The following is a 15,465-nucleotide window of genomic DNA, read 5'->3' on the forward strand; positions in this document are numbered from 1 at the left end:
ACAAGGTTGTACAACTATTGGTTCTATCTAGTTCCCTAAAATTGTCACTACCCAAAAGGAAACCCTGCACCCATTAAGCAGCCATTCCCCCAGTCCCCCCTGCACCAGCATATTTTGTTATTTTTAATATATTAAAAACAAAAAAAAAACAAAAACAAAAAAACAGAGGCAGGGTCTTAGTAGTTGCTCGGGCTGGTCTTGAACTCCTGAGTTCAAACAATCCTTTCACCTCAGCCTTCCAAGGTGCTGGGATTATAGGCATGAGTCTCCTCCCCTGGCCCTCTTCCAGTATATTTTAAAGGCCCCCTGGGCTATTCAAAAGGGTAGCCAGGGCTGGGCGCGGTGGCTCACGCCTGTAATCCCAGTACTTTGGGAGGCCAAGGTGGGCAGATCACCTGAGGTCAGGAGTTTGAGACCAGCCTGACCAACATGGTGAAACCCCATCTCCACTAAAAATACAAAAATTAGCTAGGGGTGCACTCCTGTAATCCCAGCTACTCTGGAGGCTGAGACAGGAGAATCACTTGAACCTGGGAGGGGGAAGTTGCAGTGAGCCAAGATCATGCCACTGTACTGCAGCTTGCACGATGGAGCGAGACTTCATCTCAAAACAAAAAACAAAACAAGAAAAACAAAAGGGCAGCCAGGGCTGAGAACAATTAGCGTCATGCAATCTCATTTCCCCTCTGCCTCTCCCTACTTAGAATGCCACTGTTTATCCAGGTGGCCAAGCAGTTAAATCAAAGATTCTCTTTAGAAATGTGGGGGCAAGTTCTGTTTTTTTTGCCCCAGTCACACAGGTACCATTGGCTTTGGCAACCCGACTTCTCCTCTTTCAGTGTTTTTCTCTCTCATCTGCAATTCATTCTCACTGGCCTTTGCTCTCCAAGAAGCCTGTCAAACAAATCCTCTCTAAGGTAAGAATTCCCACTCTTTCTCCCCATTCCTTAAGGGTCAGCTGATCTCAAGATTCCTTGATGTTTGCCTTTTAATTGAGGGAAAAGCCTTTTAGATTCAGAGAACCCCTCTCTAACGGTGCATTTTAGGCACTAAACAAATGCGGAGGGAAGGAAATGTTTTAGGAATGAAGGAAACTTTTCCAGTTACTCTTCACCTAAGAATGACACATATACTGAACAAACGATGGGGTTTGCAGTTGGAAGATAGTGTGGTCCTGGGCACCAGTAACCTAATGTCTCAGAGCCTGTATCCTTACCTGTAAAATTATGATAATATTGACCTGAAAGAGTTATATTTCCATAAGTTGCAGCCATAGGAACTGAGTCTGCTTGAAAATGAATTTATTAAAAGGATATTGGCTGGTTCACAGAATTGCTAAGACAGTTGGGAAATCAGGGGTTACAAACAGAAAGGAAGAATGCCACAAAGCAAGCAGCAGAACTTAGGAGACCACTCTACTGTCACCAAGTACTAGCTGCTGCAGCTTGTCCTGCCAGCACCACTGGCGCTGGGGGCGGGGTGTTCTGTTTGCTCTGTCGCCCCAGAAGCTATATATTGCTGCCATCTCCCCCACCACAGTTAGAAAGAATTATCCACTGCCTCTGTTTCTTTGTGTCACTAGCTCCCAATTCAAAGTCTGTCACAGGTTTGTTTGCTTGGTTAAAGCTAGACTATGTATCTTATGTCCTATGAGAGCAAGCACCTGTTATTTTCAGCCTGCAGAGTGGGAGAAGGCCCTGCCTTCCACCACAACTCCTAAGGTGGAGGGTTCCCCAGATGAAGAGAGGGAGTTCAGACACTGGACAACCAAAAATAAGGACAAAGTTTCCTTTCCCAATTGTGGGGGTTAGTGAGACAAACTGTATGAAAAGCATAAACTCTGAAGTGCCATGTTGGTATTGGTTAGCAACACTTTGTTCACATTGTCACGTATTGCACTGCATTTCCTCTTTTTCCTCTCTCTCTTCTTCCTTCTGTCTCATACGTAGTTATGTGCTCCCCAGCCCAGGACAGGGCACGCTCATAAATGCTGAGTGAATACAATATTCTGTTGCCTTTGCTTGTTTGATGAAGCAGGTTGGTGTTTATTGGTATGTCCCCTTTGCCAAAGGCCCTGATTTCTATCTGGGAATCCATGTAGTTCATGGGAATCAGATTCAATTCCCAGCACCAGCAATAGAGCTCATATCGTAAACTAAGTCGATCAGCATATTCCATCTCCCTGGCCATAGCAATTGGTTCAGGAGTAGGCAGGTGACCTAAGCAGTTCCAATCTGAGTTATGCTTGGCAATTTTGAAGGAGAAGAACATCCTCTGTTTTCTTGCTGAACTATGAATGAGAATGCGTGTAGCATTGGGAGCTTCTGGCAGCCCTCGTGGAATCACCAGGGGAGTCAGACTTAGAATGAAGTGAACATTGTAGAAGGCAGGGCCACGGGACAAAAAGAAACCAGGTGTTTTGTGCCCATTTAGCCAAAATGGGCACAGGATAAAGCTATGCCCAAATCCAGACTTCTCCTTTGGACTTCTCAGTTACATGAGCCAATAAATTCCATTTATTATTTAAGCTAGAATGAGTCAGGTTTTCTGACTCATACAACTGAAAGTATCTGATACCTGCTTTGCTCCTTCCCTGCCTCATGATAATAGAATTACTGTTTATTCAGTGCTGGCTAATAGAGAGTCTTTTGGAAATACAGATCAAAATTACTATCAAGCTCTCATGATTGGGAAACAGCATAATTGATGCCCTAGAAACAGGCCTAACTAAAATTTAAAATAGAATAGTCCTACCTAACCTCGGCCAAATTTTAAAAGAAATTTCAGTAAATATCTTTTATTATTCTTTGGCTTAGAAAGATGAAACACCAAGGAAGTAAGAGAAAACTCTGTTAAACAAACAAAATTAAACAAAACAAGAACGCTACACCAGGCCAAGCATAGTGGCTCATGCCTGTAATCCCAGCACTTTGGGAGGTCGAGATAGGAGGACTGTGTGAGCCCAGGAGTTTGAGACCAGTTGGGGCAACAAAGTGAGACCCAGTCTCTACAAAAAATGAAAAAAATTAGCCAGGCATGGTGGCGCACACCTGTGGTCCCAGCTACAAGGGAGGCTGAGGCAGGAGGATTGCTTGAGCTCAGGAGGTTGAAGTTACAGTGAGTCGTGTTCATGCCACTGCACTCCCAGCCTGGGTGATAAGAGTGAGACTTTGATGAAAAAAAAGAGTCCACCCCCCACCCTAAATAACAACCCCCCACACCTAAACCAAAACAAACAAGAAAACATAATGCCAAGAAAGCAAAATGTGTTCCATCTAACCTATAGAGGGAAGTACTATGGAGTGATATCTTGCCTGGCTGTCCTAAGGCAGGTTCCTAAAAGCATAGTCTGAGACACGGATGCTTACACAAGTGATTTATTGAAGGAGTGCCCTTGGGAGAAACCTGAAAGGGATTAAGGGAAGCAGATCAGAAGAAGATGCTAAGCAAGAATGAAAAAAAGAACTCTTACCTCAGCCTGATTCTGCAGAAAGCTCTGTCTGGAGCATAAAATGCTCCAAAGTTTGTCTCATCCAGAGGCAAGGGGACCTATATACCAGTAGGATGACCCTGGAAAGAGGTGGGGTGGAGGCAGTGTGTGTAATTTCTTAGGCATTTCTGGGCAAAGCAGCTCCTGTCAGCCAAGGGAAATCTTCCCAAGAAGATGCAGATGTAAGAAAGCATCAGCTAGGAGATGGGTGCATGAGCCTTGTAGAGAGAATCTGGGCAGAAAACCAACAGCACTTGTAAGAACTGATATGGCCAAAGGTTCTCTTGAAAATTCCCTTAATTTGCCCATTTTGAGACTTTATTAAAAAAAATTCCGGTTCAGAAAATCATTCTTTTATTATTATTATTTTGCTGCTTATAACACATTAGCAAATTTATGAAAATACTAATTGGATGCCATTTCGTGTTTCCATCATTCTTGTCTTCTAGGGACAGCTTCTTGTCAGTTCCTCTAATTCTTCTGTAAGTTAATGTGTCTCTGGCTGGGTGGTAGCTCACGCCTGTAATCCCAGCACTTTGGGAGGCCAAGGCAGGCGAATCACTCAAGGCCAGGAGCTCGAGACCAGCCTGGCCCACATTGTGAAACCACGTCTCTACCAAAAAAGTACAAAAATTAGCTGGGTGTGGTGGCGTGTGCCTGTAGTCCCAGCTACTTGTGAGGCTGAGGTGGGAGAATTGCTCGAACCCAGGAGGTGGAGGTTGCTGTGAGCCAAAACTGTGCCACTGCACTCCAGCCTGGGTGACAGAGCAAAACTCCATCTCAAAACAACAATAACAACAACAACAAAAAAGAACAGTTAATGTATCTCTATGGCCCTCAATTAATTCTTCACTTTCTTCTTCCGCAGGTACTAACCACATTACTGGTCACCTGCATATTGCATTTTATTTTTGTTAATGGTTAGTAAACCTTTAAAATTACTTACATATTCTTTCTGCAGTTTTAAACCAACATGTACATCTGGTTTTTGTTGTTGTTGTTGTTGTTGTGTTTGTTTGTTTCTTGAGACAGAGTCTTGCTCTTGTCACCCAGGCTGGAGTGCAGTGGCGCGATCTCGGCTCACTGCAACCTCCGCCTCCCAGGTTCAAACGATTCTTCTGCCTCAGTCTCCCAAGTAACTGGGATTACAAATGCCAGCCACCATGCCCAGCTAATTTTTTTGTATTTTCGGTAGAGACAGGGTTTCATCATGTTGGCCAGGCTGGTCTTGAACACCTGACTTCAGGTGATCCACCTGCCTTGACCTCACAAAGTGCTGGCATTATAGGCGCGAGCCACCGTGCCAGGCCCTACATCTGTTTTAAGTTTGGTTGTTACTTTCATTCTCTCACTTTTTCTTATTGTTTGTTAGATGTGCGCACAATGTACATATACCCTAGAGTGAGTTAAGTGCACTGAACCCCAGCATGAGATGGCAGGAACCCTGGACAGGTTTTGCTCACAGCTTAAGTTCCCAGCTGTTCCATGTCCTGCTATTTGACTTGCTTGAGCTGGTGGAGCTTAAAACTAGAACCTTTCCAGGCTGTCTTGATACTCTTCAGAGTTGGGAGCATTGAGTGAGATAGCATACCTGAAGGCACACAGAAATATAAAGTGACAGTATTACGCACACTGTGATTGATATGATATTTACATTTCAAATTCCAAATTTGCTTTCAGATGGTTGCCTTTTGGGTTCTGAGATGACTTCATCATGACTTACCAATATTTATTGGGCTGTAAGTTGCTAGGATTTGACTTTCTCTTGCAGAGGTGATCCAGAGCGAGTGGTCACTTGTCAAGGTGAGTCAACACTAGGCGGGCCCAGGCATGGAGCAAACCGAAGTGGAGGTTTTCAGTGGTGCCATCTCTCTTCTTCCTTCTCTATGTTCATCTTCTCAGGAGCCTCCCATGCCCTCGAGGTGGCCACTGGATTTTCAGAGCCCAATTCACTGGACTGTAACTACATTTTCCATGGACTCAGACAGACAGCCTCCTCAACAAATAAATGAACTAAACAAAGCCAAAAACCTTCTGTTCTATGGCTCATTAGCTTTCAGGTCCAGATGACATGTTAGAAAACTGCTGGGCTCTATTAAGTGTCAGTGGCTAGAAACTGTTCTTACCCTCCATTGCTCTCTCCCACTCTTTGAGATGATTATTTCACATCTTCCTCTCTTTTCTCACCTCCAACACCTACTCCAACATCCTTACTCTCAGCTAGTGGCCTTGCTTTCCATTTCATTAAGAAAATAAAAGCAATCAGCAGAGAACTTTCTCCCAATACCTCACCTACCTACTTAATTGTACCTATGCCCATATATTCTGCTTTCCCATTTGTGACTACTGAAGTGTCTGTATTTCTACCTAAGACCCATCCCTCCACTGGTATATTAGATATACTATCCTTTCCCAATTACTCATACCCAAAAGCATGGCTCCAGCAATTCTCCCTTCTCTCTAATGGGTCATCACATTTTCCCTCTTTACTAGATCATCCCTATCAGTATACAAACAACCTGTAAGTTCTCCCATGTTTAAAAAACAAAGACCTGGAGCGGTGGCTTGTACCTGTATTCCCAGCACTTTGGGAGGCTGAGGCAGGCAGATTGCTTAATTCCAGGAGTTTGAGACCAGCCTGGGCAACATGATGAAACCCTGTTGTCAGATCCTGGGGTCTGGGTCCAGCCCATGCTGAATCCAAGGGCAGGGGGCAGATGGGCAGAAAGAACACTTGGGGGGCTATAGGCAGGTGAAAGATGATTTTATTCAGCAGCAGCTCTCATCAACAGCTTTCTCATACTGTCCACCTTTATCTCAGCCGTCTGCTCTGGCTCTGCGGCTCCTGCCACCCTCACAATACAGTTGCACAGCTGACTCTCCCTTGCCTTCAGGGTCAGCAGCTTAACTCTTTCTTTCTCTGGGCTCTGGTGCGAGCTATGCTGTGGCTCCCCTCTGTCTGTCTGCAGGATGGACAGCTCTGGTTCTCTCTCTCTTTCTTTCGCTGGGTGCCAGCGTGCCCACCATGTTAAGCCATGTTGCGCCAAGCCGAGCCCCAAGAGCCATGTCTGTTGTGCACAGTGTCAACAGAGCAGTTATACCTTTTACAGACAACACTGGCTCAGGGCCATGTCTGAATTTACACAAACAGGTTACATAGCAAGTGGAGGGGTGCCCTTGCGTGCCAAACTCACCGAGTCATGCAAGCCTGGATATCCACCTTGGCCTATTTCTTGACCAAAGCTCATCCATGTACCTTACACCTGTCTCTACAAAAAATACAAAAATTAGCCAGATGTGGTAGCATGTCCCTGTAGTCCCAACTACTGTGGAGGCTGAGGCAAGAGGATCGCTTGAGCCTGAGAGGTCGAGGCTGCAGTGAGTGGTGATCGTGCCACTGCACTCCAGCCTGAGCAACAGGGTGAGACCTTGTCTTAAACACAAACACAACAACAACAAAGCCATTCCCATTACCTAGACATATCTGCCGCTGGATTTCATACAGGCATCTCAAACCTAAAAGTTCCCAAACTCAATACCTAATCTCTTTTCCCACGTACTCCAAGCCCCTCCATTTAGCATCTTTTCTCCTGTCTTCTTTGTCTTGGATAATGGCAAGGCCACCTACCTGGTCACCCTCACTAGCTCATGAAGTCATCTTTTACTTCATCTTCTCTTTTACCCATGCAGTTGCTAAATCTTGTCAATCCAACAAACTAAACATCTCTAATTTATCTTCTTTTTAATCCTCACTGAGCTTGCCAGAATTGGCTCTTGCCTGGATGGCAGCTATCCCTTAGCTTTGCCCACATGGTTCCTGGAATTCTCTTGCTAAAACACAGGTGGGATCCACACCATTCCTCCTGACAAACAGCTCTGTAAGTTTTCCATTTGCTTTGGAATGAAGCAAAACCCCGTTAGCATGGCATTCAAAGCCTTCATCTACATCTAGTCTTTGCAGGCATGGCTTCTGCTGCTCCTCCTAACACATCTTGTATTCCAGTCACCAGTCATGAAATCCCTCTGTGTGCATCTATCGTTGCTGCTCTCTCTGCCTGGAGTGCTCTTTTCTCCATTTTTACCATTTGAGAATTTCTCTTATTAAAAACAATAAAAACAACGGTGATTTCTGAACACTTGTTATATGCCAAGTATTATATTAAATGTTATGTACGTATTATCTCTTTTAATTTCAGAGAAATGAAATAACTTGCCCTGGCTAAAACGATGGAAAAAGGACTGATCCAGGATTTGAACTTGGTTCTGATGTTGAAGAGCATGATCAAGCAGTATTGGTGAAATTTTCTGACTCTTCATTATTTTTATTTTAATTTCTTTTACTTACTTATTTTTGTATTTTTAGTAGAGACGGGGTTTCACCATGTTGACCAGGCTAGTCTTGAACTCATGACCTCAGGTGATCTACCAGCCTCGGCCTCCCAAAGTACTGGGATTACAGGCTTGATCCACCGAGGGATGTAACTCTTCATTATGATGGCTTTTGTGTGTGTGTTCCAAAAACAGGTTTTTGTTTTTCGTTTTTAAAGCTCACTATCTAGAAACAGTTTTATTACAGAAGTTAAGCGCACAGACTCTGAAGTCACACTCCCCAGGTTTGAGTCTTGGATCTGTGGCTTGCCAGCTGTGTGACCTCATGTCTCCTCTCTTTATCTTTGAAATGGGAATGATAATAGCACCAGCCTCATAGGACTGTTGTGAAGATGAAATGAGTCAACCAATATAAAGGGTTTTGCACAGTGCCTGTTATGTAGCTCTTGTCCCGCAGACACATCTAGTCCTTTGTTGTATCTATGTTCTGTCCCTTCCTAGATTCTGTCCTCTGGGAGGGGAGATATCTCCTTCATTCATTTTCCAATCCTCCTGTACCTGGCACAATAGACCTTTCGCAAGATTGGGTGCTCCACAAACATTTGTCAAATTGAATTTGTAAGTCTGCAGGTGTTTGTGCCGGACAATGAGACATTTACAAGTTCCTGGTCTATGCTATGCTTTAATTACCTACGAATCTTGTAAAGAAAATGGTTCTTGAATTAGGCTGGTCATCTAAAAGCTTCTGCCCTGTTTTAAAAAATCCAGGTCAACTGTTTGTCATTTCTTGACGCTAGAAATATTTCAAATGTCTTCTAGCTAAATGTTTGAGGTGATGGCTATCCAGAATGCCCTGGTTTGATCATCATGTATTGTATGCATGTATCAAAATATCACATGTATCCCATAAATATGTACAATTATCATGTGTCAAATACAAAAATTAAAAAAAAAAAATCCAGGTCATTGCCACTCTGCTTCTGTGAACAGGAAACCTTTTTATCTTCAAGCCTTTCCCAAGTCCCTTCCACTTACAAGGCCATACCTTTTCCTTGGGGAAAGAGGAAAGAAACACCTGTCACAAGGATCAGACGCAGTTGGAGGTATTCAGCTGTGGGTAAACACAAAGACTGCCCTCTGCCCTCCTTTACCCTTCCAGTGAGCAGTGACTGAGGTCCAGAGCTTTGGGTTTCACTTCTAACCATAAGCAACTGTGTACAACTGTGTACCTGCTGAGGAAGAAGGCTGCAGAACCGAAAGAGGCCTCGGAGGGCACCGGCTCAAGTTACATTCCCATATTATCTCATTACCCTCACGCTTGTTTATTTACATTTCAGCCTGTCTCACTAGGCGAGACTGCAGGAGTGAAGAAGCTGGAAGAGGTTTCAAAGGAGAGTGAACGTGGTAGAAAAGGAAATATTCGATTAGAGATTAACATGTCCTCTGGGGCTTCTTTCACTTGGATTACTGTAAAAGTGCATAGGGTAGTAGTTGAGCACTCCCGGGGATGGTGGGAGTTCTCTCTGTACAGAGTCGTGGCTTTGTTTCTGATGAGTTGCAGCTGCTGTGCATGATGTAGACTAGATCAAATGGGGCATGGAGGAGAAGAGCCGTTCACAGGACCAGAGTGATGGTGCTCGCTCTCATGGCAGAATACTAAATTAATCATCTTTACCTAAACCTGTGCTTTCTCCTGGGCTGTACCTCAGTGAATACCTGCAAGTTGCTTAGGCTGTAACTTGAAGTCAGCCTACAATCCTCTCTGTCTCCAGATCCTGTCCACTTTCCTTTCCGAAGGTCTTTTGGATCCATTTCCTTCTTTCCACTTCCACTGGCACTGCCCTCATTCAGAGTCTCATCATGTCTTCGTGGATTGCAGCTTCCTTCCAGGTCTCTCAGCCTCAAGTCTTAGGCCTCCCATTCAGTTTTCCGTGTTACTGTCAGAGGGATTTTTCTAAACTAACTTAAAACCCGTCCATGGTTCTCCATGGCCTTCCTGATCAAATGTGCTCCCTGAAGACTGGCCTGTGAGCCCCTTCACACCAGTAATCCTGACCCTGCAAGCAATTCCCAGAACAAAAGGCACTTGTTCTCAGATCCTGCAGCTTTCTTTGCTTGCTTCTCCTCCTGCCTGGGACTCTTCCCATCCTCCATGGTTTCTCTCCTCCTTTCCTCCTCCTCAAGTTCAGATATTTCCCTCACCTGTACCCCTCTGTTGTAGCATTTATCACAAACTACACTGAGTCGCTTGACTGGGCAGAAGAATGAATTGTTTCTCAGCATCTAGCTTTGACATAAAAGTTGCTCAATAAATACTTGAGGAATGAATGAACTCTATTAGTTAAAGTAGGGTTCAGTCATAGTTCAGGGAAGGGGCCCTGAAATAGCTGGCTCTGAAAGAAGGAAATACCAGTTATTGCGATTATGTTGTTAGATGGGTAGAAATTCGCATTCGATTAAGGGATAAAGTTTTGCGTTTTTAAGCTAAAGAAACTAAAGCCTATAAAGGCCGATTTAAAAGACCTCTTCTCTAGACTTGATGAAACGCTGTAATTGCCATCTTTGGCTGAACACTGAGGAGTTCAGGAGTGCCAAGCAAGTGTTTCCAGAAATGTCAAACCTGCTGTTTTGAAATATGTCATTCCAGGGCACAGTTAAATATACAACTTGCTCCGAAGAGGTGTGAGAAGTGGGCCGGCGAGCTGTGAAATGAAATCTGCCTAATGAGGGCCGAGGCCAGCACACACAGGGACCTATTTGCAATAAAACAACGTGACGTGATGCCTAAGAAATAGACAACATTAACACAAAGGGAGCCTACTAGGTAGCACATTTCCGCTAGACATAAATGGGACACCTTTCCAGGCAGCAACTCTAAAAATGAATGCACCCGCCTAGTGAGGTGCGAGCCTTACTCCTCACGAGGCGTCCCGTGCAACCGCACGTGGACAGCGGGGCTCCAGCGGAGGCGGGACGGATGCGGAGAGAAGGCGTCTAGGAGACTGGGCCAAGGCTTTGACTGTCCGAACGAAGATTCTTTCGAACCTATTGATTTTTTCGAGTCTTATGATTCTTTCGAACCTTTTGATTCTTTCCATTCTCGGTTCTAAGCGTTAAAGCGCAGCTGAGAAAGGCAGCAACAAAGATGGGAAGGGAACTAGCAGGAGTTCTCAGAGAAAAATGTGTGATAATTTAGGGGAGAAGCCATAAAGAAGAGACTGAGTGAGAAGCGGAGCACACGCAGAAGACGAAACAAGGAGGCGCAGAAGAGAAGAAAAACCTTGGCGAGGGAAGAGGGTGACCAAACTCGTCCCGGACGGGAGGAAGGCAGGCCCGCCCAGAGAGAATCGGCTGCTTTAAGGGAAGCCCCGCCCCCTGGTGGTGACGCTCCAGCAGACCCGTCCGCGATTGGTTGCGGCCGGAGGGCGGGATGGGGTTGCTAGGCGCGGAGGGGATCCGGCGGGCCCCGGCCGCCTGGAGCGCGGAGCCGCAGGAGCGGAGCCTGGGTTAGCGGCGGTGCTGGAAGATGGCGAGCGGCCGGGAGGAGCGGCCGCCCTGGCGGCTGGGGCGGCTCCCGTTGCTCCTGTGCCTGCTGCTGCTGAGGAGCTCGGCCCGGGCGGCTCACATCAAGAAGGCGGAGGCGACGACGACAACGACGAGCGCGGGCGCCGAGGCGGCCGAGGGCCAGTTCGACCGCTACTACCACGAAGAGGAGTTGGGCTCTGCGCTGAGGGAGGCGGCGGCCGCGGGGCCCCCCGGCCTGGCCCGCCTCTTTAGCATCGGTCGCTCGGTGGAGGGCCGGCCGCTGTGGGTGCTGCGCCTCACGGCCGGCCTGGGGTCGCTAATCCCTGAGGGCGACGCGGGGCCCGACGCTGCCGGGCCGGACGCTGCGGGGCCGCTGGTGCCCGGCCGGCCCCAGGTGAAACTGGTGGGCAACATGCACGGCGACGAGACTGTGTCGCGCCAGGTGCTGATCTACCTGGCCCGCGAGCTGGCGGCTGGCTACCGCCGCGGGGACCCGCGCCTGGTCCGCCTGCTCAACACCACCGACGTGTACCTGCTGCCCAGCCTCAACCCCGATGGCTTCGAGCGCGCCCGCGAGGGCGACTGTGGCCTCGGTGACGGCGGCCCGCCAGGGGCCAGCGGCCGCGACAACAGTCGCGGCCGCGACCTCAACCGCAGCTTTCCTGACCAGTTTAGCACCGGCGAGCCCCCCGCCCTGGACGAGGTGCCCGAGGTGCGCGCCCTCATCGAGTGGATCCGCAGGAACAAGTGAGTGTTGCCTGCCCCCTCCCCGTCCGTGTGAGCCTCCAAGGGCCGAGGCTGGTTCCGGCACCCAGTAGGCGCTCAGACAATGCTGGCATAAGGGGTGGCGGTGGTGAAGGTGAAGGGAGACACCCTGTAACGGAGACAGGGCCCAGGCCGCGTAGCCTCCCGTCCTGCTAATCGTCAAAGAATTGCCTCCTAGAGACTGTCATTTGTTCAAGGGATGGCTGGAGGGGACACTCCTTTCTGACATTCTGGTCCCTCTTCTCACAGGGGCACAGAATGTGAGCGAGAAGAGATCTTAAGGATAACCTAGGTCAGCTCACACATTTGATAGATAAGCTGTCAATGTTGTTATCTTCTATCAAAAGTGCCTAATGTTATCGGCGCTATGCTAATTTTTTCTGTGACTGCAGTATCTCACTTTATTTTGGCCACAACCTGATGTCATAGACACCATCAGTTTTGCATATGGGGAAATTGAGGGTCAGATTGGTTAACTGATTTACATAGGAGTGTGGTTGGGACTTAGAATTAGGCAATCTGATTCCCGATAGTCCTTTTAGCCACGGAGGGAGACTGGAGCCCAAAAATGGCAGAGGATATTCCCGGGATCTTCCCCTTGCCTGTTTGAGAGAAACTGGTTTTTCTCTAATTTTTATCTCTGACTCAGCTTAAGAAGATATGGACTTAGCTGGAGAACTTGCACAGATCTGTGAGCCGCTTCATTTTAGACTCTAAAGGGTTTGTGATGCCATTTGTGCACCTTATTAGCCTGTGCAGAATGACTAATTGTCACGCTTTTAATACACACTTTAAGTGTTATTAATCATTGCGCGAGGTTTAAACAGTTACAAAGTAGAAGAATGAGGACCTCAAGAAATTAGTATAAAACAAGAGAATGTTATAAATATTTATGAGGTATGTTGATGCACACAGTTAAACTTTACAGGAATTGTTCCCACTGGCAAGATGTGTGTGGGCTGCAATAACACGGACCATCTCTGTGGAAGAGGTAGAGCTTGAGCTATCTCCAGAGATGGGCAGGATTTTCAGCAGAAAGGAGAGGAATGAAAGAAGAGGGAACTCACTCCAGATGGCATAGTGTCTGAAGTGAGCAGGCATCTCTTCCCCTTTTTAAGCATCAGCTTTTCCCCATTTTTCTCTCTTCATAAGGCTTTTGCAGCAATAGCTAATCATTCCATCTTGATTAAAAGAAGGTTTCTGAGGGACTGCTAAGATAAAGAAGTTTACCTGCGGGACTTGGAATCATTTCTCCTACAAGACTTCAGTCATATATAGAAGATCTAGAAAATTCGTGGGCGTTAGGACAGTTCCTGAGTCTTTTCATCTTCTATCTTTTACTTTACTCCTCTTGATAAGCTCTCTTATAGATATATAATTTCACATCGACTTTCTGGGAGGATTTTTTTTTTTTCTTTTAAGTACGATCGTGTCATGACCTCTGAACATCTGCATAAGAAATATGACTTTGACATACACTTATTGACAGAGCTGTGATGGCCAGGGCTTTTTGGAGATGATACATCAAATGCACTGTTTGCATTGCTTAAATGTTTAAAATGCTCTGTTCTTGCACCTTTAAAATGCTGTGATCCTTGCAGGGATGTAAATTCTGTGCTTGGATTTTTCTTTTCAGTGTTAGTTGTGCTGTGACCAAATATGAAAATAAGCTTTCTCTTGGTGCGAGTCGCCTTGAGGCTATACAGAGTCATTTTGGTCTGTGGCTGTGGACTATCCTAATCATATCTGTTCTTCAAACATGTAACTAATTAATCAAAAGGGAAAGTAGGTGATCATACATGGTGAAGAGTATATCCATCCTAACTCAGTCTTCAAAAATTCACTCAAAATGAGTACTCCGTGCTATTAACCAATAACAAAGGACACTGATATGTGAATAAAATTGAAAACACAAGCACACACACAATTTGATATTGATACCTAAATATAGCGTCAGCTTTATGGATAGGATGTTTTTAAAAACTCAAACATTAGTCCATATGGGAAAACTACCCTTTTCAGTGTATTTTGTGAGGTAAACCATTTGAGTAATTTCTTGATACCCTATTCACTCAGCTATATTCGAATTAGATTTTTGTTGTTATTTTGAAAATGTAAAATTTTAAGGCTTAATTTCCTCCAGCTTAGGAAAATGAAGTTTATTTTCTTTGTTTCACTTTATATTTCATCCAATAGATGTTGAGACAAATACTTAAGAAAATATACCAAAAATTAACTATATCATTCAAATGAAGATTTTATAGTTGACACCTATATTTTTTTCACACTATACTTCTTGATTTTTTTTTTTTTCATTTTTTTTGAGACGGAGTCTTGCTCTGTCACCCAGGCTGGAGTGCAGTGGCACGATCTCGGCTCACTGCAAGCTCCACCTCCCGGGTTCAAGCCATTCTCCTGCCTCAGCCTCCCGAGTAGCTGGGACTACAGGCGCACGCCACCGTGCCCAACTAATTTTTTTGTATTTTTAGTAGAGATGGGGTTTCACAGTGTTAGCCAGGATGGTCTCGATTTCCTGACCTCGTGATCCACCCACCTCGGCCTCCCAAAGTGCTGGGATTACAGGCTTGAGCCACCGCGCCTGGCTACTTCTTTAAGTGAATATACCTGCTTAGATTTTCACAGGAGATTAGCATATAAATGATATTTGAATGTGTTTGTGAAAAGCATTATCACAATGTTGAGAGTGGCTGCAGATTATTTTTTCAGGGGGCTTATGTACACATATCTATGATTTTCTGAATCTTTGAAATTTAGTTTGTTAGATATTAAGTTATTTTAATTTTTTTCAAGTTATCTACGGGGTTACCTGAATAGCGTAATAGAGTTAATTTAGAGATTAACTGTTTAATATTTATAAACTCATTTGCAAATCTATATTTACCAGCTACTTTAAATCTTATGCAAGGAATGATATGTGATACTGAAGTCAAGTATGAAAAACATTTGAGAGAATTCATTTGAATGGAAACCATAAAGTACCTTTCAAATAAGATTGGAGTTGATTTGCAAAGTTGATTTGACAAAAACTCAAAGCATAATCTTACAGCCATTGTAGTAGGTGTCACTTTCTCTTGAAATCTTCATTATAAGAGTGGCATTGGTACTTTCAAAACTGTGTAATTACAGTAAGGAAAATCGAAGTGAATTTTATTACTCAAGTAGATTGCAAATATTTCATTGTTCAAAAGTATTTGGTTAGGCCATTTTTGACAATATTTCTGAGAAGTGTTGCATGAAATGTTGAACAAAATGAAAAACAGCATTTTGTAGAGAATCTTGGATTTTAAAGTTTTAATTAAAATATATAATTAAAGTAGCATGCTTTACTTATTTAG

At 45.0% G+C, this 15,465-nt stretch overlaps 2 protein-coding genes and 1 long non-coding RNA gene across 3 annotated transcripts in view; 2 read left to right on the forward strand and 1 right to left on the reverse strand.

The window, feature by feature from the left end:
- LOC105476829 (transmembrane and immunoglobulin domain containing 1) overlaps nt 1–11,142 on the reverse strand; it is a 62,807-nt gene extending 51,665 nt beyond the window's left edge. The window contains exon 1 of the mRNA XM_071082621.1: nt 10,735–11,142. The gene's annotated coding sequence lies outside the window, so the exon portion shown is untranslated. The remainder of the gene's footprint in view (nt 1–10,734) is intronic.
- LOC105476857 (uncharacterized) lies at nt 735–8,078 on the forward strand. Its single transcript, XR_984306.2, has 3 exons — nt 735–917; nt 4,359–4,410; nt 7,687–8,078. It is a non-coding gene; the product is annotated as an uncharacterized lncRNA (long non-coding RNA).
- A 137-nt stretch (nt 11,143–11,279) lies between the features above and the next one.
- LOC105476838 (carboxypeptidase D) overlaps nt 11,280–15,465 on the forward strand; it is an 89,510-nt gene continuing 85,324 nt past the window's right edge. Inside the window, exon 1 of the mRNA XM_011733099.2 lies at nt 11,280–12,091. Within this exon, the coding sequence (XP_011731401.2) occupies nt 11,346–12,091 (746 nt within the window). The 5' untranslated portion in view covers nt 11,280–11,345. The remainder of the gene's footprint in view (nt 12,092–15,465) is intronic.

This window comes from Macaca nemestrina, chromosome 17 (assembly GCF_043159975.1).
Source record: "Macaca nemestrina isolate mMacNem1 chromosome 17, mMacNem.hap1, whole genome shotgun sequence".
Lineage (NCBI taxonomy): Eukaryota > Metazoa > Chordata > Mammalia > Primates > Cercopithecidae > Macaca > Macaca nemestrina.